This window comes from Neolamprologus brichardi, chromosome 3 (genome assembly GCF_056152115.1).
Source record: "Neolamprologus brichardi isolate AB-2024 chromosome 3, ASM5615211v1, whole genome shotgun sequence".
Taxonomy (NCBI): Eukaryota; Metazoa; Chordata; class Actinopteri; order Cichliformes; family Cichlidae; genus Neolamprologus; species Neolamprologus brichardi.
In genome coordinates this window covers 54,243,719-54,265,454 of record NC_142106.1, presented here as the reverse complement: position 1 = coordinate 54,265,454, position 21,736 = coordinate 54,243,719, and the positions used below count along the sequence as shown (strand labels likewise).

General features: G+C 41.8%; 1 protein-coding gene across 1 annotated transcript; it reads left to right on the top strand.

The window, feature by feature from the left end:
• The first annotated feature begins 775 nt into the window (after positions 1 to 775).
• Positions 776 to 16,965, top strand: LOC148105855 (protein NLRC3-like). Its single transcript, XM_087838964.1, has 7 exons — positions 776 to 906; positions 991 to 1,083; positions 1,838 to 1,939; positions 9,839 to 9,848; positions 13,102 to 13,333; positions 13,450 to 15,289; positions 16,785 to 16,965. Exons 1-7 carry the CDS (start codon positions 818 to 820, stop codon positions 16,963 to 16,965), a joined length of 2,547 nt encoding a protein of 848 aa, XP_087695090.1. The 5' UTR covers positions 776 to 817.
• Positions 16,966 to 21,736: the final 4,771 nt, after the last annotated feature.

The following is a 21,736-nucleotide window of genomic DNA, read 5'->3' as shown; positions in this document are numbered from 1 at the left end:
TTTTTAGTGAAATATAATCCCTCCAGAAAGGCAGGAAAAGCCCGGAAACTTACTTTAAAAATAAATATGTTCCCTAAAACGGTGACAGAGCTACAGACCCATGACAGCCTTACACAGGTAGCCAGCAGCTATGACCAGCACTACTTGTGCAGTTAATAAAAGGACAGGTAATGTTTGTCACGCTGTTGCACACACAGGACGCTCGTTTGTTTCAACATACCAACGTGTACGTAATAAGCTAATACTCCTGTGTGCTATACACTACAGTGTACGCTGTACACCTACTTACTGGTTTTGTCGCATCAGTCTGTGTCTCTGAGTTAACTTGTGTTTCTCCTACAGCTCCGGACCGCAAAAAATGCGCGTGCTCTTTGTGAGCTCGTTCCCGGCTCGTAACCAGCGCGTTCTGCCATCAAGGGCAATCATTGGTTAAATGTGATCATGTGACTGATGCAAGCCAGATCCTTTTATTTAGCAAAACTGTGATTAATAGTTAAATATTATTGTTGAGGGGCACCGACAGGACTCCGCACGCACACACACATAAAAAAAAAAAATTAATAATATTTTTTTTTAAAAGTTGCCTCAACAAAAGGGCACTTTGGGCACCCATCAGGAAAGGGGCGGGTGCTCAAGCCCCTCTAGCCCCCCCCTCTGCACGTGCCTGGAACTGATGAAAGCTGCGTCTCAGATGGATGTTAGTCCAACACATCAGACACGACCTCTGCAGCTCTCAGTTAATGTGGACATGAATGATTTGTGTTTCCTCTGCAGGTGAAGGTAGAAAGTGTGTGTGAGCTGATGTGAATTGAGCAGCATGGATCAGTGTGAGGACAGAGAGGAGGGAGTCCCTCCCTCTAAAACCACTCTGTGTGGGGAACATGAGAGCCAGACCAAAGCTCAGAGGTGAGATGACCATCTCTAACTGTGCATGACTCTTCTCCATGTCACAGCTCAGCACTCACATCACTGCTCCATCATTATTCACAGGAACCAGCCTAGACCTCCACCCAGAAGTGTGTCCTGTAAGAGTGACACATCTAAAGATGTCATCATTGAGTTTAAAGTCTCTGCTGCAGAGAGGTGAGCTGTTAGTAACAAGAACTCTCTGATTTAAATGATTTTGATGTTTCCTGGTTTCAAAAATGCATCTCTGTAGCAGAGCAGTGTCTCCAAGGACACACAGGCTCAGCTGGAACTGTCAGTTTATCTGGTTTTAAGACACATTTGGAAACAATTGGCTGTTTTTAACTATGTATTTTAATCAGAGGTGTAAATTTAGACCTCACACATTTGGATCCTAAACTATGATAGAAACAGCTGCTAGCTTGACTTTGATACGCTGCTCTAGAAAGCAAACAAAGGTTTGTGCAGCTCCTCTTCAGAAAACTGTTCAGAGAGCAGCTGCTGTATTAGACAAAGGCTCGTCGTGTGAGCCCAGATGTGTGTAACAGCTGGATGAAAGAGAACCATCACAGTCACGTCTCCATCCCGCCTTTATTAATGAACTTCCTGTTGCTTGCAGATGACAGGAACACAAAGTGTTTGTGCCACGTGATGCTGCAGGATTTGTTAACATGTCCATGATGGTAACATCTCCTCGTCTAACTGCAAACACATGAGCGCTCCTAACGGCAGCTATCACAGCCACACAGGCAGACTGTGTCTCACTGTTGCATTCAGGGACATTTGTTTTCCTGTAAAAAGCTGAACTCTAATCTAAGAGGACTGTTACTGACAGGAAACAGCTGCATTATCTGCAGTCTGTGTGATCACAGCTGCTTCAATCACTTCATCAGAGAATTGATCATTGAATAAAACATGTTTGTGTCTGCAGAGGTCAGAGGTCACAGTCTGCAGGATCCAGCTGTCCGTCTGTGAGGAGTGACTGGTCCAAAGGTCACCCTCCATTCTTCAGTGATGAACCTGGACCAACGAGGTCAGAGACCTGTGATAAGCTCCTTTACATTTTTGTGTTTTCCTGGATAAATATGACCAAAGATTCATTAAAAAGATAAAAATATTAGACTTTGTCCTGTAGCGCTGTGTGGCAGGCAGGATTGGACCCAAACACAACAGGATGAAGTTAAAGAGGCAGCTTTATTTCAGCTGTGAACATGCAAACAGCAGAAATAAGAAAACATAACTGTAGGTTTGCAGTGAATGAAGCCTCAGCTCGACGCTCCACTTTGTCCCTCTTTTCCTTCTCCAAACAGCCACATCAGGAGGCTTTGATGGAGTTTTAAATTATTTAATTACAAATGTCCAAAGATGGGTTCAGGATACCTGAATCCACAATTATTAAAGCTAAAATAGTTCACAGGGTTTGGACTTTGTTAGGTGACGAGAGAACATCAAAGTGTTTTTTATCTTTAAACAGTATTTTTATCACTTCAGTTGCTCTCACAGCCCTGTTTGTTATTTTACCAGAGCTCTTATGTTTCACTCAGTGCTCCCACCAAACACCTTGGAGGACACATTAGTGTGATTTAGATTTTATTGGTGTAAACACCAGTCACACAAGCTAACCCATGGAGGCAGCAGCAGGCTTTGTGTTTGGTAAAGTCTGTTGGCTTAAACTAAGAGAGTTTAGTTTGTTAGCACAAAGAGCTGTCAGCTAAAGCCCCGAATGCACTTTGAATACAGATGAACTGAGAAAAACACTTTAAATACAGCAAACAGTCAAACTGACAACATTTTGGCTTTTCATACAGTGTTCAGTAACAGAATGAGAAGAAAGCCACTGCACATGAAACAAGGTGCTCGTAGTGTTTGTTTACTGTGTTTGTGCCACAATGTCAGATCAGTTGTAGATTCACATGCAGACTTGTCCAGTGAAACCAATGCAAGTACTGCAGTACAGAGCAAAGACTATGCAAGCCAGGAGAGCTCTCCAACTTTCTGAAAGGAAATATCAGGATATTTGAGTGATAAGAAAAAGTGGATCATGCAACAATGTCCCTCAGCACTGGACTGGGACAAAAAATCGGCCCGGGCATTTTGCCTAGAGACCGGCCCACCAGGTATTATAGGAAAAACCATAAAGCCTTTGAATGAAAACAAACACTGTTGTCACAGTGATGTACACTGTCTTGTTGGTATATATGTATCAATCTAATAAACCTAAACCTACACCATCCTCCCTATTCTGGTATTCTAAACAATACCCAAAAGTAGACTGCTTGGTCAAGTTAACCTCCTGAACTATCTACAACACATGGTGAAAACCTGAAATTAAGACAGAGGAGACTAGAGGTGAGACATGATCATTACTGATTACTGATGACAGATTTAGATATATTTTCATAAACCATTCATTTGCCACATCAATAAACAGCATGGCAGGGCAAATATTTTTTCTAACATGGCAACCTTTAAAAAGTGAAAGGAGAAAGAAGTTGACAGGTGAGAAAGAATATAACTTAATTGACTTTTTGATGGCATTTTACACACAGTACTGGTACAGAATCTAGAAAGTTTGGGAAAATACTGGCATCATATACAGTACTTTGCTACTTCTGAAGAAATTATGTTGGGACCCTAAAAAAATTACTATGTACAATAATGGATTTCTATACATTTTATATCAGATGAAAATGTTTGTTGTAAGATTCAGATAATTATTTGTTAAAAGCGAGAAATGAGAATAAGAAAGAAAAGTATTTCTTTGTGCCCCCCTTTCCCTGTTAATGCCCTACCTGGCCCCCCTGGAAAAACTTTGCTAGATCGGCCCCTGCACAGTTTTCAGCTGTCAGCTACTTAGAAAAGGATCTTGCTGTTATTTGTCTCTCAGAAACAGTTCATAACTTCCCTTCAACTCATCCATGTCACCTAAAAGGTAAACTTGTTTCTCCATCACCTGTTCAACTCTGATGATTCAGTAAGGACATCTCCTGGTTTCATCTTCATGTTTCCCTCTCACCACATATCCAAACCGATATCATGACCAGCAGCTTTACAGCTCTGGCTCCAGCAAACATCAGCTGATACTAGAAATTAATATTAAATAAATTCTAACAACAGCTGATCAAGCTTAAACATGCTGCTGTTGTTTAGCACGACATCTGCTGGTTTCTTCTTTCTGGCGCAAAGTGAGCGATAAACAAACAAGAGAGAAAAGCCGATCAGCTGATCATTGATCAGTTTCATGATTGAAGTAGAAACAGGAGAGGGAGGGGGAGAGAATGAGAGAAGAAGAGGCAAACGGACTGCAACTTCAGAAAACACTTGCAAAGAGAAAAATGCTGCAAAAAGAAAAACACCTGCAAAAAGAAAAACACTTGCAGAAAGATATATGCTGCAAAAAGAAAAATGCTCCAAAAAGAAAAACGCTGCGAAAAGAAAAACGCTGCGAAAAGAAAAGTGCTGCAAAAAAGAAAAACGCTGCAAAAAGAAAAACGCTGCAAAAGCACACACAACACAATGGATAACAATAACCGGACGGACCAGTGGCACGAACCAAAACATGCTACCAAGTGCACTGGGACTGGGAGACACTTCAAAGAATTGGAAGTGGAGCGGCCAAAGAGTAAAATTTCAAAAGTAAGTTCTGAATATTTTGTCACTTATTTATGTGCAAATGTTTAATAACAAAGAACATTAAAACATTACTGTTGGCCACATGCCGGCAAAGTTATGTGACATTAGCCCGCTGGGGGTCAAACTCTGGTAATTGGTGATTCTGTTCTCAGACATGTGAAGCTAGAGACACCGGCAAACATAGTCAATTGTCTTCCAGGGGCCAGAGCAGGCGACATTGAAGGAAATTTAAAACTGCTGGCTAAGGGTAAACGTAAATTCAATAAAATCATAATTCACGTCGGCAGTAATGACACCCGGTTACGCCAATCGGAGGTCACTAAAATCAATATTGAATCGGTGTGTAACTTTGCCAAAACAATGTCGGACTCTGTAGTTTTCTCTGGTCCCCTCCCCAATCAGAGCAGGAGTGACATGTTTAGCCGCATGTTCTCCTTAAATTGCTGGCTGTCTGAGTGGTGTCCCAGAAACGATGTGGGCTTCATAGATAATTGGCAAACCTTCTGGAGGAAACCTGGTCTTGTTAGGAGAGATGGCATCCATCCCACTTTGGATGGAGCAGCTCTCATTTCTAGAAATATTGACAAATTTATTAAACCCCTCAAAACATGACTATCCAGAGTTGGGACCAGGAAGCAGAGTTGCAGTCTTACACGCCTCTCTGCAGCTTCTCTCCTCCTGCTACCCCCCCAAAAACCCATCTCCATAGAGACTGTGTCTGCTTCCAAAAAGACAAAAAACAAACTAAAAACCAGCAACAAACAACTTAAACAATCACAAAGAAAGAACAATACAGTATCCACATCTGAACCAAAGAGTAAAACAGTGAAATGTGGATTATTAAATATTAGGTCTCTCTCCTCCAAGTCTCTGTTAGTACATGACTTAATAATTGATCAACAAATTGATTTAGTCTGCCTTACAGAAACCTGGTTGCAGCAGGATGATTATGTTAGTTTAAATGAATCAACACCCCCGAGTCATTCTAACTACCAGAAATCTCGAAGCACAGGTCGAGGGGGCGGTGTGGCAGCAATTTTTCACACCAGTCTATTAATTAATGAAAGACCAAGACAGACTTTTAATTCATTTGAAAGCCTGATGCTTAACATTGTCCACCCCAGCTGTGAAACTCAGAAACCAGTCTTACTTGTTATCATCTATCGTCCACCTGGGCCTTACACAGAGTTTCTGTCTGATTTCTCAGACTTTATATCTAATTTAGTTCTGAGCTCAGATAAAATAATTATTGTGGGTGATTTTAACATCCATGTAGATGCTAAAAATGACAGCCTCAACATGGCATTTAATCTGTTGTTAGACTCAATTGGTTTCTCTCAAAATGTAAAAGAACCCACCCACCACTTTAATCACACTCTAGATCTTGTTTTAACATATGGCATAGAAACTGAACATTTAACAGTGTTTCCTGAAAACCCTCTCCTGTCTGATCATTTCTTGATAACATTTACATTTACAATAATTGATTACGCAGCAGTGGAGAGTGGACTTTATCAAAGTAGATGTCTTTCTGAAAGCGCTGTAACTAAGTTTAAGAATATAATCCAGCCACTGTTATCATCGTCAATGCCCTGTACCAACACAGAGCAGAGCAGCTATCTGAACGCTACCCCAACAGAGGTCGATTATCTTGTTAATAATTTCACCTCCTCACTACGTACGACTCTGGATACTGTAGCTCCAGTGAAAACTAATGTCTCTAATCAGAAGTACCTGACCCCGTGGTATAATTCTCAAACACGTACCCTAAAGCAGATGACTCGTAATCTGGAGAGGAAATGGCGTGTCACAAATTTAGAGGATCATCATTTAGCCTGGAGAAATAGTTTGTTGCTTTATAAGAAAGCCCTCCGCAAAGCCAGAACAGCTTACTACTCATCACTGATTGAAGAAAATAAGAACAACCCCAGGTTTCTCTTCAGCACTGTAGCCAGGCTGACAAAAAGTCAGAGCTCTTTTGAGCCAACCATCCCTTTAACGTTAACTAGTGATGACTTCATGAACTTCTTCACAAATAAAATTTTTATCATTAGAGAAAAAATTACCAATAATCATCCCACAGATGTAATATTATCTACAGCTACTCTTAGTTCCATTGATGTTAAGTTAGACTCTTTTTCTCCAATCGATCTTTCTGAGTTAACTTCAATAATTACTTCCTCCAAACCATCAACGTGTCTTTTAGACCCCATTCCTACAAAACTGCTCAAAGATGTTCTGCCATTGATTAATTCTTCGATCTTATATATGATCAACCTATCTCTAATAATCGGCTACCTACCACAGGACTTCAAGGTGGCTGCAGTTAAACCTTTACTCAAAAAGCCATCTCTAGACCCAGCAGTCTTAGCTAATTATAGGCCAATCTCCAACCTTCCTTTCATATCAAAAATCCTTGAAAGAGTAGTTGTCAAACAGCTAACAGATCATCTGCAGAGGAATGGTTTATTTGAAGAGTTTCAGTCAGGTTTCAGAGTTCATCACAGCACAGAAACAGCTTTAGTGAAGGTTACAAATGATCTTCTTATGGCCTCTGACAGTGGACTCATCTCTGTGCTTGTCCTTCTTGACCTTAGTGCAGCATTCGATACTGTTGACCATAATATTCTATTAGAGCGATTAGAACATGCTGTAGGTATTACAGGTATTGCACTGCAGTGGTTTGTATCATATCTATCTAATAGACTCCAATTTGTGCATGTAAATGGAGAGTCCTCTTCACACACTGAGGTTAATTATGGAGTTCCACAGGGTTCGGTGCTAGGACCAATTCTGTTTACATTATACATGCTTCCCCTAGGCAGCATCATTAGAAGACATAGCATACATTTTCACTGCTATGCAGATGACACCCAGCTCTATCTGTCCATGAAGCCAGATAACACACACCAATTAGTTAAACTGCAGGAATGTCTTAAAGACATAAAGACTTGGATGGCCACTAACTTTCTGCTTCTTAACTCAGATAAAACTGAGGTCATTGTACTCGGCGCTGAAAAGCTTAGAAATATGGTATCTAACCAGATTCTTACTCTGGATGGCATTACCTTGGCCTCCAGTAACACTGTGAGGAACCTTGGAGTCATTTTTGACCAGGATATGTCCTTCAACGCACATATTAAACAAATATGTAAGACTGCGTTCTTCCATTTGCGCAACATCTCTAAAATTAGAAATATCCTGTCTCAGAGTGACGCTGAAAAACTAGTTCATGCATTTATTACTTCCAGGCTAGACTAATGCAATTCATTATTATCAGGATGTCCAAAAAACTCACTGAAAAGCCTTCAGTTAATCCAAAATGCTGCAGCAAGAGTACTGACAGGGACTAGAAAGAGAGAGCATATTTCTCCTGTTTTGGCTTCCCTTCATTGGCTTCCTGTTAAATCCAGAATTGAATTCAAAATCCTGCTCCTCACATACAATTCAATTCAATTCAATTCAATTTTATTTATATAGCACCAAATCACAACAAATGTCGCCTCAAGGCACTTTATAGATACAGAGAAAAGCCCAACAATCATATGACCCCCTATGAGCAAGCACTTTGGCGACAGTGGGAAGGAAAAACTCCCTTTTAACAGGAAGAAACCTCCGGCAGAACCAGGCTCAGGGAGGGGCGGCCATCTGCTGCGACCGGTTGGGGTGAGAGAAGGAAGACAGGATAAAGACATGCTGTGGAAGAGAGACAGAGATTAATAACAGATACGATTCAATACAGAGAGGTCTGTTAATACATAGTGAGTGAGAAAGGTGACTGGAAAGGAAAAACTCAATGCATCATGGGAATCCCCCGGCAGCCTACATCTATTGCAGCATAACTAAGGGAGGATTCAGGGTCACCTGGTCCAGCCCTAACTATATGCTTTAGCAAAAAGGAAAGTTTTAAGCCTAATCTTAAAAGTAGAGATAGTGTCTGTCTCCCGAATCCAAACTGGAAGCTGGTTCCACAGAAGAGGGGCCTGAAATCTGAATCTCTGTCTCTCTTCCACAGCATGTCTTTATCCTGTCTTCCTTCTCTCACCCCAACCGGTCGCAGCAGATGGCCGCCCCTCCCTGAGCCTGGTTCTGCCGGAGGTTTCTTCCTGTTAAAAGGGAGTTTTTCCTTCCCACTGTCGCCAAAGTGCTTGCTCATAGGGGGTCATATGATTGTTGGGCTTTTCTCTGTATCTATGAAGCGCCTTGAGGCGACATTTGTTGTGATTTGGCGCTATATAAATAAAATTGAATTGAATTGAATTGAATTGAATTGAATTAGCGATGTTTGTACTTTCCGCGTTTACTTTGTTTTAAAGCCTTTACTTTATAGGCCGTTCGATAGTTGACCTTAATCTTACAGAGAATCTGATGATTTTGTGGATAATTAAAGTCAGTCATATATCCACAAACACAACAAGCTTAAAATCAGTGATGCTGCTCGGTTTGCAGTACTGAATATCACGGCACAAGCAGGATTCACTGCACTGTTAATGTTAGCTATGTTATATTGCTGCCTCTGTTCGGTGGTGTCGAGCCAAACGGACTTTAACGTGTGTTTGAACGAGCTGACGGTTCACTCGTTAAGCTGAAAGAAAGATGCTTTAATCACAGGAGTCACATATGTGTCCACTGTACCATTGGGGAACTCTTCTTTTTTAGCACTCGTAATTAGGGCTGGGTATCGTCACTGATTTCTAGAATTGATTCAATTCCGATTCACAAGGTCCCGATTAGATTCAATTCGATTCGATTCAATTTCGATTTGATTTGATTCAATTCGATTTGAATCTGGGAAATTTTGACAGTCAGAAATATTATAATTCAGATCAGTGTATTTACATATTTTTGTATCTATAAAAAGGAAGCTGACACACGCAAGACTTTATCAAAGGTGTGAGCATCACAGCAGATGCCTTTGTGTCAAAGTAGCTGAAGATAAAACACAGAAAAACATGAATGTTTTCCTGGCCTGGGATTTTATAAAAAATATTGTGTAGTACATCAAAAACAAAAGAAAACCATTAATCAACATATAAACGTTACCTCTGACGTTACAGCGGTTTTATTAGAGACACGGCTAAGCGTTTTGCATTTTGCATAATTTTAGAAAGTTTAAATTTGTTCTGTATTGAACAGCAGAAATTAGGTTTTCTGTTCGGAAGTATGTAAAACGGGAAAAAAAAATAGCGACCGAGAGCGCTGTAAGAGTGGTAGACTTGTGCGTAACATGCAAGCGAATAATGCAGAAAACAGATTTTTAGATGGGAAACTGTTCTTGAAGAGAGAGAGAGAGAGAGAGAGAGAGAGCTGTGCATGAAGTGTGATTTTATTGTGGTGGAAGCAAAACAGTAAAAGTCAGAGTGAATTCGTGACGATGTTTATGTGAAGCATAGTTTGGCTCTTCTTTTGCTGCTGGTTCGGTCAATATTGTTTGGAGAGAGATAAAACCTACAGCTTTAGAATCAGCGCAAACATGACGTAAACACAAAGCGCGGACCCGCCGACAGATCAGAATCAGCGAGCTGTCGGCTTTCATCCCCGACCGTGTCCGTGCCGTCAGGTGAGAAAGGCGACATCTCACTGATTCTGATCCGCGGCTCTGCGCTGTGTGTTTACGTCTGTGCAGAATCCATGTTCCTGCTCTCATTTACTGTCTTAGCTGTTTGGTGGTTGTTGAAATTTTCACGAGAGATTCTGGCATTTCGGGCAAAATAAATTTATATGAAAAAATCGATTCAGGATTTTAATGAATCGATTTCATGTTATCCAAGCCAGAATCGATTTTAATCGATAAATCAATTATAAAAACCCACCCCTACTCGTAATAACACACAATCCTCCTTCTCTTGTGCTGTTTTGTAGCAGTGTCTACACCTGAGACTGTCACCTGTCTGTCTGTCCTGCACTCTCTCTCTGTTTCTTTCTCTCTGATTGTGTGAGCAGTCAGCAGTATGTGAGGAAGAGGAGGAGGAAGAGCCAGCAGCAGCTGACAGATGGAGAGAATAGACAAACTGTTCCCTGTTTGTGAAGGACTGCTAGAAAAGTTTAAAATAACTAATTGTCTGTCCTGAATCAGTCTTATTAGGTAATGTTCAAATAATTTTATCATCCCAGTGTTTTCAGTGTGGGAGAAAGTACTCAGGGCCTTTAAGTTACACACTATGAAAGGCAGAAACAAGTTTAATGTTCAGAAACCTAAAGTATGTATCAGCAGCAGAATGGAGCTAAAAATAAATGTTTGTTTCAGTTCTATGAAGCTTTGAGTATTTTGGATTAGTAGCACTGCTGTGTTTGTTGCATCATATTGCTGTAATTGTTTATATGCTTTATATATTCTGAGGTAAGTTGATCTATAGTGTTACATCATATTCTATAAGGATGTTATGTGTTTCTATACTTTCTGCCCAGTTTGACCCATTTAGCAGAGGTCAGCCAGTTTAAGGCTCTGATATCTATTCTGTATGACTTAAAGCAGTTATGACATGGTCTGATTTTCTCACCCAATAAAGGAATATTTCATATATCAGTCTACTCATTTCATACTCATTTCATACTCATTCTATCAGAAACAGTTTTCACAGCTTGTACATTTTCTTTTTACACATATATGTAAGCATTGAGCCAAATTTAGTAATGCCAACATATTAAAAGAACAATATTTGTCTCTTATACATCTATACTGTCACAGATACTTGTCTTTGAGTGAAGATTTACGGTAATAGGAAATATAAATAACTGCAACTTGAATCTTTACTGAAGCTCAGTATTTGACTCGGAGTTCAAACTCACTGCTGTAATAACTAATAATGATTAACATAATATTGGCCATATTATATTTACATTACCTAAGTGAGATGACTTTAGTCTCATGAACAACATTAGCTAATTTTTATTTACTAACTAATCTTAAATGACTGTTCAGTACAGAAATGAAGCCCAAAAATCATGTTTTACAGTCCTGTGGTCTCAGCCTCAGATACTTATCAAATCACACAAAGCTCATGTAAAAACAAATGTACAAAATATGTTGCTAGGATACCTGGGCAGTGTGACGGAGGCTAGACCGTCCCATTTCACAAGCCTACAAGCCTCGCACTTCCGGCCTCAGCGGTCTTTAAGTACGCGGCCCTTGAGGACCGTTAAGGCTGCGTACTTTAAGGCTGCAGACCCTGAATTGGGACACAACCCCTGAATTGGGATACAACCATACATACATGTTTTGGTTCGTGCAACTGGTCCGTCCGGTTATTGTCTCCCCATTTCCGTTGTGTTGTGTGTGCTTTTGCAGCGTTTTTCTTTTTGCAGCGTTTTTCTTTTTCCAGCATTTTTCTTTTGCAGCATTTTTCTTTTTGCAAGTGCTTTCTGAAGTTCTCAGGGCCACCGTACATCTCCCTTCATCTGGCCAATCCACCACCTTTCCATGTTTATACCATTACAAGAAAAAAAAAAAAAAAAAACATCGGCCCATAAAAACGAAAAATCACCATCGTCCCACCGGGCAAATGCCTGGTATGCCCGATGGCCAGTCCAGCTATGTTCAGCACACAAAACGATCAAAGCAGAATAAATATAATGTTTTAGAAAGGCCAATCAAACACTTACAGGGACCTGAAGAGAGAGAACCAACAAAATGTCATGGCTAACAGAGGAAGTCAAGCACAGACTGAGTTCTGACAAACAAAAAGTTGACAGTTTATCTACCAAAGGGGTGAACCACAGTGCTCTATATATGTACAGTAAGTTGGGGAGGGGAAAAGAGGGAAGGGAGTCCACACTCACTCCTCTTCAGTCACTCTTGTCCTGCTCTCCACTCACACAGCCACACACGGGAGTCACAGGTAAGCGTCTGTAACCAGGTCCGGGGAAATATATACTCAAAGTATACACAAAGTTAACCCAACTGGTGAATTTAGAGAGAGATTTCTTAGCAAGGAGCTGAGATCATGAACACAGGAGGGTCAATGTCCCAGCGATGAACTTCTCGATGCCGCAGCGTTAAATGGTTACCGGCAATCCCAGGTGACTCAGCAACAGGTGGTATAATCATCATAACTGTGTGGACCAAGAGCGAGAGGCCATTACAAGCTCAACACAGGCAGGCAAAACGCTAGCAGGAGAGAGCAAAACATAAAAAAAACCTGAAAAGCCATCATGAGCCAGCCAGAGAGACACAGAGTTTTATACTAGAAGAGAAACCTACTCATCTTGATCATGTTTGTTTAAATAGAGAAAATCAGAAGTCTCTGTGAGTCAGACCACGGCTCTACACGGACACTTCTAAGCTGCTTCAGAGTGAACTGACCCAGATAATCTGCACACAGCGGCTGTAAAACAGTGAAAGTCATAACTGTCTCTCCCTGATGAAAAGCCTTTATTGTGAAGTCAGGAAGTGTTGAGTTTGTATTCATCACTCAATGTTTAATGAGACAGGCAGACAGGAAGAGCAGCTCATTAGTGTTGATGAAATCAAAGGAACTGTGAGGAACTGCAGTTTGGTCACATCTGGATGTTTTTCACTGACAGTAAATGTTTTTAGTGATAAAGAAATGTGTTCACAGAGAGAGGAAGAGGAGTGGTGTTTGTGAGGAGGAGCAGCTGTCCTGCTGTGCGTTGTGTCAGGACGTCTTGAAGGATCCAGTCTCTACCAGCTGTAGACACTGGTTCTGCAGACAGTGCATCTCCCCATACTGGGACCAGACTGCTTCATCAGGAGACTCCTCCTGTCCCCAGTGTGGAGAAAGATCCAGAAGCAGAGCTGGACTGCAGACAGCCAGTCAGAGCAGCTGTGTACAAAGTAAGACTGAACATCTGTCTGCTGATGGACTCATTTCTGAAAACTGGACTTGTTGTGTTGTTCAGACTTTGAAGAGTTTTCTTTCTCTTTAGTCTCATTGTTTTTCTTTCTTTCAGCAGATGTTGGTCTGCAGGAGGAATTAGATGAACATAAGATCAGTCTGAGGAGGAGATGTGAAGGTGTGACTGAAGGAAGTGATGAAACAGGAAGTAGAACCCTCCTCAACAGGATCTACACTGAGCTCTACATCACAGAGGGACAGAGTGAAGAGGTTCATACCCAACATGAGGTTAGACAGCTGGAGACAGCTTCCAAGATGGACGCCCTCCATGACGCTCCAATCAGGTGCCAGGACATCTTTAAAGCCTTACCTGACCAACAGAGACCCATCAGAGTGGTTCTGACCAACGGCGTGGCTGGTGTTGGAAAAACCTTCTCAGTGCAGAAGTTCACTCTGGACTGGGCAGAGGGCTTGGAGAACCAACATGTCAGTGTGGTGGTTCTGCTTTCATTCAGGGAGCTGAACCTGATCAGAGATGAGCAGTACAGTCTTCTGGAGCTGCTCCATGTTTTCCATCCAACATTACAGAAGGTCTCAGCAGAGAAGCTGGCTGTCTCTCAGCTTTTGTTCATCTTTGACGGCCTGGATGAAAGCAGACTTTCATTGGATTTCACCAACAGGAAGCTGCTGTCTGATGTCACACAGAAGTCATCAGTCAGCCAGCTGCTGACAAACCTCATCCAGGGGAATCTGCTTCCCTCGGCTCTCGTCTGGATAACTTCCCGACCTGCAGCAGCCAATCACATCCCTCCTACGTGTGTTGACAGGCTAACAGAAGTACGAGGCTTCACTGATGCCCAGAAGGAGGAGTACTTCAGGAGGAGATTCAGTGATGAAGAGCTGTCCAGCAGAATCATCTCCCACATGAAGACATCCAGGAGCCTCCAAATCATGTGTAGTATCCCAGTCTTCTGCTGGATCACTGCTACAGTTCTGGAGCACATGTTGACTACAGAGCAGAGAGGAGAGCTGCCCAAGACCCTGACTGACATGTACTCACACTTCCTGCTGGTTCAGACAAAGAGGAAGAAGAACAAGTACCATGAGGGACATGAGACGAGTCCACAGGAGCTGACGGAGGCTGACAGGGAAGTTCTTCTGAAGCTGGGGAGGCTGGCGTTTGAACATCTGGAGAAAGGAAACATCATGTTCTACCAAGAAGACCTGGAGCAGTGTGGTCTGGATGTGACAGAGGCCTCGGTGTACTCAGGAGTTTGTACAGAGATCTTCAAAAGAGAGTGTGTGATCTTCCAGCAACCAGTCTACTGCTTTGTTCATCTGAGCATTCAGGAGTTTCTGGCTGCAGTCTACATGTTCCACTGTTTCACCAACAGGAAGACGGAGGTGGTAGAAGTGTTTCTAGGGAATTTCCGAGAAGAATACAAAAACTTTTTTTTTTTTAAGAACATGTTCAAATCTTATAGCTTTACATCAATGGATGTCTTTTTAACTAAAGTCATGTCTAAATCGCTCCAGAGTAAAAATGGCCACCTGGACCTGTTTGTTCGCTTCCTTCATGGCCTCTGTCTGGAGTCCAACCAGAGACTCTTAGTAGGTCTGCTGGGTCAGACAAAGATCAGTCCAGGAACAATCCAGAGAGTCATCAACAACCTGAAGGAGATGAACAGTGATGAAATCTCTCCTGACAGAAGCATCAACATCTTCCACTGTCTGATGGAGATGAATGATCTCTCAGTACATCAGGAGATCCAAGAGTTCCTGAAGTCAGAGAACAGATCAGAGAAGGAACTCTCTGAGATCCAATGCTCAGCTCTGGCCTTCATGCTGCAGATGTCAGAGGAGGTTCTGGATGAGTTTGACCTGCAGAAGTACAACACATCAGAGCGGGGACGACTGAGACTGATTCCAGCTGTGAGGAACTGCAGAAAGGCTGGGTGAGTCCAGATGTGATCATTAACATCATTGATCAGTGTAGGTTAGTAGTTTAATTTTGAAAATAAAATCAGATTGTAAGCACAAAGTGTTTGTGTCCGTACGCTGCAACCTTCCACACCATTCCTTTATTGTACAGACTCAGCAGCAGCTCCCAAATCCAAGAGTGGAGAACAGATTTGAAGTGTGTCACATCCATGCAGTCACAGCTGTTTCCACCATGTTTCCACTGATATTAATCCTGTTCAATGACAAGTTTCATATCAGTGAATATGTTCTTTAGGACGTCCACTGACATGTTTAAGTGTCCTGCTGGAAATCACTCAAATCATCCATGAAATCCATGAAAAATCCTTTTAGTGTTTCTAACTTCACCCTCTGTCCTCTCTCTCTCTCCATCCTCCTCACTGCTTCTTTCACTGATAATCACACAAACGTCGTATTCAGCTACAAAATAACACAAAAAATATCATCTGATGATCATTATTATAAGAGCAGGATCCATATTTGATATCAGAGTAACACACTGCTTGGTTATGTGCAGTCATCATCAGTGACTGTGGGTCAAACAGACGGTCTCTGATTGGTTGCTGACCTTGGTAATCTGTCCACTCTCACCTGTTTGTGTTTGCTCTCTCTTTGCTGTCTCCATCCTCTCTCTCCTTTCTCTCCCTCTCTGTCTTTGTACCGTCACTCAGGTCCAATGGATACAGTGACATTTACAATCCAATCAAAGACAAACTGATCCATGTCAGGTTATAACAATATTCAAAGTGAATACAGGCTGCTGCTGGACACAGACAGGTAACATCATTTTGACTTGCTGTTACCTGGATCTGGACTCATAAACACTGAAGCCCTGAACAGGAATACAAATCATTTTCTGCCAACTAGCGACACACCAGCAGATAATGGCTCAGAAAGCTAAAATGAGCCAAACATTTCTGTGTTTAGTTCCCCTGAAATCAGATCTGATATCAGCAGCTCTGAGTTCATTCATCATTATTGTCCAGTGATGAGATTTCTGCTCCGTTTGGTAACAGTCAGCAGGTTTTTCCTGCGTGTGGACGTGAACAGTCGTACCTGACAGCTGGTAGCAAACAGAGATCATCTTTCCAGCTGGAACTCTTCACTGAGCTGAACTCATTCAAAATGTTCTGGAGTCAGATTCAAAACAGGAAACAGTCCAAATGTGTGTGGATCAGATCTCAGTGACAGACTGTGGACATTATGGAAGCCTAAATGTGACACCATCTTCCTCCTTCATCTGCAGATTAAAGCCAAACAAAGATTCTCATTAAAAGTCTGCAGGTCTGAGAGAGACTCAATCGTTGTGTCATGTCAAACACAGTAAGAGGAGCTGAAGCACAGATGTGAAGAGCAGATTCATCAGATTATGACCTCACTCTGTTTTGTCTTCATATACATTCAGTCTGTGTTTATAATGCAGATTTTCTGCTTTTATAATAACACATTTCATATTTTCTATCATCACAGACTGACTCAGTGTCGACTCTCACAGTCTCACTGTGAAGTTGTGGCATCAGCTCTGAAGTCCAACCCCTCCCATCTGACAGAGCTGGACATGAGTAGAAATGATGACCTCCAGGATTCAGGTGTGAAGCTTCTGTGTGCTGGACTGGAGAGTCCAAACTGTCGGCTGGAGACTCTGAGGTGAGTTCACTGACTGCGTTTTCAGAAATGTTGTCTTTCCAAACGACTGAACAACAGTTTTTCCTTTTGGCTCCAAACAGAAGTGACAGACTTGAGCAGGGTTCATTTAAAGGCTGACAGAAGTGGAGTGGTGACGGGGAGATGTTTGACAGGACAGTGTTTCAGCCTCCACAGGTTCATGTTGTGCTCCATCAGTCAGTGAAGATGAAGTCAGTGCTGATGAGGCTGTAGAGTGTGTGAGGGATGTGAATGAGGATGATGAAGATCTGATGATAGCAGTTAAAAATAGGCTGCAGAGACTTTGAGCCACACAGGGCACACAGTGTGTGTACAAAACAGCTGAAATCATTATGGAGGCCTCACTGGAATATGGAAGCATCACAGTACAGCTTCAGTGAAGCATTAAAGTCTCTGATATGAGATGAGAAATGAAGCAGCCAGAGCTTTTTCATGATTGGAAATCCACTGTGACTGTGAGCTGCTGCTACAGCCTCCAGATTAGCCAGCAGCTCATCCTGCTCAACATTTTCTCACCAACTTTAATGGAAGTGTGATGTTTTCAGCTGGAGTGATGGTCAGGGTGGCCTCCCTCTCCTCTTCTTCTCCTCTTCCTCTTTCATTTGCAAAGCCACTTCTGCTGCTTTCATTCATTTGGAAGTCCTGTAGCTGAGTTTGGGAGAGACTAACAGCCTCGGCAGCAGAGGGGAGAAAGGCTGTAACACCACCACTTTACTCTGTTCTACCTGTCACATCATTTTATCAGGAAACAAATATGCTCATGTTTTTACTTTGTTTGGCTTGAAGAGCTAAACTGTAAGAAAATCACATGGTGCTTTTTCTCATTGTGTTGGTTTGTTTCCTGTCTCTTGGATGGAGCCCAGCTATGCGTGGCCCTTGGTCCTGTGGTCAGAGTGTGTGCTGGATAATCCGGCCCAGGATGAGGCCAAACTGACATGGGATGAAATGTCTGTCACATAATTGAGCTTAGTGTAGTTTCATTTCTGCACAAATTAATGTGCAGTAATGTAATACTGTAGACTTTCTTTGATACTGTGTCCAAAAGGAGCAGCTTTTACTTTGAAGGGGAGGCGTCTCTGTTTCCTCTTCAGGTTGGATGATGTAAGCAAATTGTGTGATGTTCTTTCAGTGTTGCACTTTGTAGACGCTCCCTGAGCACTGGTCTCACAGCCAGCTGCACGTAGAGACCAGTGTTGTTAGTCCAGGTCAGAAGATGACTTGTTGGAATGAAAATGAGCTTGTAGTTTGTCTGCTTTAATAATGTGACTGGAAAAAGGTGTTGGACTTCAAATATGTTCATTTCTTTCACACTTCACCTTTAAAAGTGAAGCCATGTGGTTCCTGGAATGAAAAACACAACTTTTTCAAGTCTTTGTCCTGTTTTTCTTTGTCACGGAAGCAAGATGGCGCCTGTGTTTGGCTGTGCAGCTGCCTCCGTCCGTGTGTTTGTTTACTTTATATGTTATGCAAGCGTTCTTGCTACGGTTTTGTCCGGTGTCATCTCCCTTCGGGTTTATGATCGCCATGCGTTACTGGCGATCAAATCTGCTATGGATAACTTTCAGAGTCAACGATACAACGTTGTTTTCCCACCGCCGCTTGAGCGCAACGCAGCACCCGGTTCACCTCCACTCTTGCCGGTCAGCTCAATTTTGCTTCAGACGCCTCGTCGGAGGAAACGGGAGAAGAGAGCCGGCTTTCTTGTCCTGCTCCGTCGTCTTCGGAAAGAGGCAGATCTTCGGGGGCTTTATTCCTGGGCTGCTAGCGGTAAGATCCGCTTGAGTCTTGTCGAAGCTGGATTAATCCCCTCAACCCACTGTGTTTACCACCCAAGCTTCCACCTAAAAGCATGGAAAGCAATGCCTCATCGCGGCAGGAACCCTGTTTTGCTGCGCAGCTTACCGCATAGTATGAACTCTGTTCCTGGAAACTCTACCCCTGTCCCGGTGGGTCGCATCGCAAAATGGATGTTAATTAATGCGCTCTCAATTGTCAACAAGTCTTATAGCTTAAATGATGTTTCTTTTAGTGATCATAAGTCAGTCTTTTTTAATGTATCGTTCAAGTCTCTTCCCCAAAGTTTTATTAGGCGCAGGCGCTTTATTGATGACTCTGTCATTTTAAAGTTTTCTTCTCTTTTTAATTTTAAACCTTCTTCTGACGAGGTTGACATCCTTATTAATTCTTTTAACGAACACTGTCTTGCCATTCTTAATCAGGTTGCTCCTTTCAAAACTATTCATTGCACTGTTAGTTCCTGCACACCATGATTAAATAATCAAACCCGAGGTCTTCGACGCTCCTGTCGAAAGCAGAGCATCTCTGGAAGTCCACTGGGCTGGTTGTCCATCGGGAACACTTCAAAAAACCTCTTCACTTATATAATGAGTCAGTTAAAGAGGCCAGGTCCTCTTACTTCAATAATCTCATAAATTGTCATAAAAATAACCCAAGAATTCTCTTTGATACTATCAACAGTATTGTTTCTCCTCCAACTCAGCATGCTGTGATACTTTCTGATGAAGACTGTAGCACTTTCCTCAATTACTTTGTGAATAAGGTGATGGACTTGAGATCCAAAATCTCCTCAAGTGCCTCCCCTTATGAAGATGCCCCTTGTTGTCATGGGTCATTTACTTCTTTTTCTCCAATCACACTCAATGACTTAATTGCAGTAATAGGTAAAATGAAATCCTCATCATGCTCCTTAGATATATTACCTCCCTCTGTCCTGTCTGGGACTCTCACCAGCATTGGTCCCACATTACTATCAATCATCAACAATTCACTGAGGCAAGGCTGTGTCCCGTCCTATTTTAAACATGCTGAGGTAACCCCTCTGTTAAAAAAACAGAATCTAGATCCTACCTCCCCTAGTAGTTATCTTCCTATTTCAAGATTGCCATTTATAAGTAAATTACTAGAAAAGATTGTAGAAAATCAGTTCAGGTCCTTACTATGCCGATTGCAGATTTTTGACCCTTTTCAGTCTGGCTTTCAAAAGCAGCACTCTACGGAGACCGCTCTCTTAAGGGTCTATAATGATCTACTAATGATTAGATTAGATGAAACTTTATTAATCCCTCGGGTGGGTTCCTCCAGGAAATTCAGTTAATGGCATCTGATGCAGGAAATTGTTCGGTGATCATTTTGCTATATCTTAGCGCAGCCTTCGATACTGTCGACCACAAAATCCTACTCAACAGGCTGAAGGTTCTGGCTGGTATATCTGGCACCGCCTTAGACTGGTTTTCTTCCTACTTATCAGACAGGACTTTTTCTGTTAGGACTGATAGGTTCTCCTCTAACACTGCTGCCCTAACCTGCGAGGTTCCACAAGGTTCAGTTTTGGGTCCATTATTATTTTCTTTTTATATGCTTCCTTTAGCTGGCATTATTCAGTCTTTTAGTGACCTGTCTTATCATTTCTATGCCGATGACATTCAGCTGTATATGTCCTTTAAGCCTCATCAGCTGGATAGGCTGTCCACCTTATTCCAGGCTTTAACTCAAATCTCTGATTGGCTTTCTAACAATTACCTTGTTTTAAACATGAACATGACAGAGACCATAATCATAGCTCCTCCTGATCTATATTCTAAAATCAGTCAGGTTCTTGCCCCTTTCTGTTCTTCTGCTAAGCGAAATATTCAAAATCTTGTATCTAATATTTGACTCTTCTTTGGGCCTTGACTCACACGTAAAATCTCTGTCTCGTTCCTGTTTCTTTCATTTAAGGAATATTTCTAAACTGCGACATATGGTCTCCTCAGCTGAACTGGAAAAAATTGTCCATGCATTTGTGTCATCGCGTTTAGATTATTGTAATTCCCTGTTTACCAGCTTGGATAAATCATCTCTTTCTCGCCTCCAAGCTATACAAAACGCAGCAGCTAGACTTCTAACTCGCTCTAGCAAGCGTGCTCACCTCACTCCTATTTTATGTTCTTTACATTGGCTCCCAATAGATTTTAGAATTCGTTTTAAAATTATTGTTTTAACGTACAGAGCACTAAATGGACAAGCCCCAGATTATTTATCCAAGCTTCTCACAAAATACACTACTGCTCGCCATCTCCGCTCACAGACTCAGAGTTTGTTGGTTGCTCCCAGAACACGTCTGAAGATGAAAGGGGACAGAGCCTTTCAGTCTGTGGCACCAAGGCTGTGGAACAGTCTACCTCTACAACTATGTTTGGTTGACTCTGTGGAATCCTTTAAAAAACAGTTTAAAACTTTACTGTTTAAACAAGCTTTCTGTTGACCAATGCTTTTTACATTTTTATATTTTAATTTACATTTAAACTCTATATTGTGTATATTGTGCATTTTGCTATTTATCGTACTGTTTATTTTAATCTCTGTGTGCAGCGCTTTGTGACTACCTGTCTATGAAAAGCGCTTAATAAATAAGCTTTACTTACTTACTTACTTTTTATGATAAATGTACGACTTTAATGTGAAACATTCAGAGCTTTTTTCTCTTGTTGTGTTTGTTTGAAGCTGCTTCCTGTTGGCTTCATCTGTTTGGAGTTTCCATTTTCTAAACTTCTACATTCTGAACCTTCTTCAGCTCTGAACAGATGATGAAACACTGAATGATTTCAAGCTCACACTTTGTCTAATAAACTTATATATTTCATTCTTTATACAGATTGTGGGGCTGTGGTTTGTCAGAGATCAGCTGTGATTATCTGGCAGCAGCGTTGAAGTCCAACCCCTCCCATCTGAGAGAGCTGGACCTGAGTAACAACTAC

Bases quoted from the DNA above. Each gene is read 5' to 3' on its own strand.
- LOC148105855 (XM_087838964.1), top strand. From the start codon at position 818: ATGGATCAGTGTGAGGACAGAGAGGAGGGAGTCCCTCCCTCTAAAACC. The intron at 907-990 runs GTGAGATGACCA...CATTATTCACAG, and splicing joins AGCCAGACCAAAGCTCAGAG to GAACCAGCCTAGACCTCCAC. The intron at 15,290-16,784 runs GTGAGTCCAGAT...CTATCATCACAG, and splicing joins AGGAACTGCAGAAAGGCTGG to ACTGACTCAGTGTCGACTCT.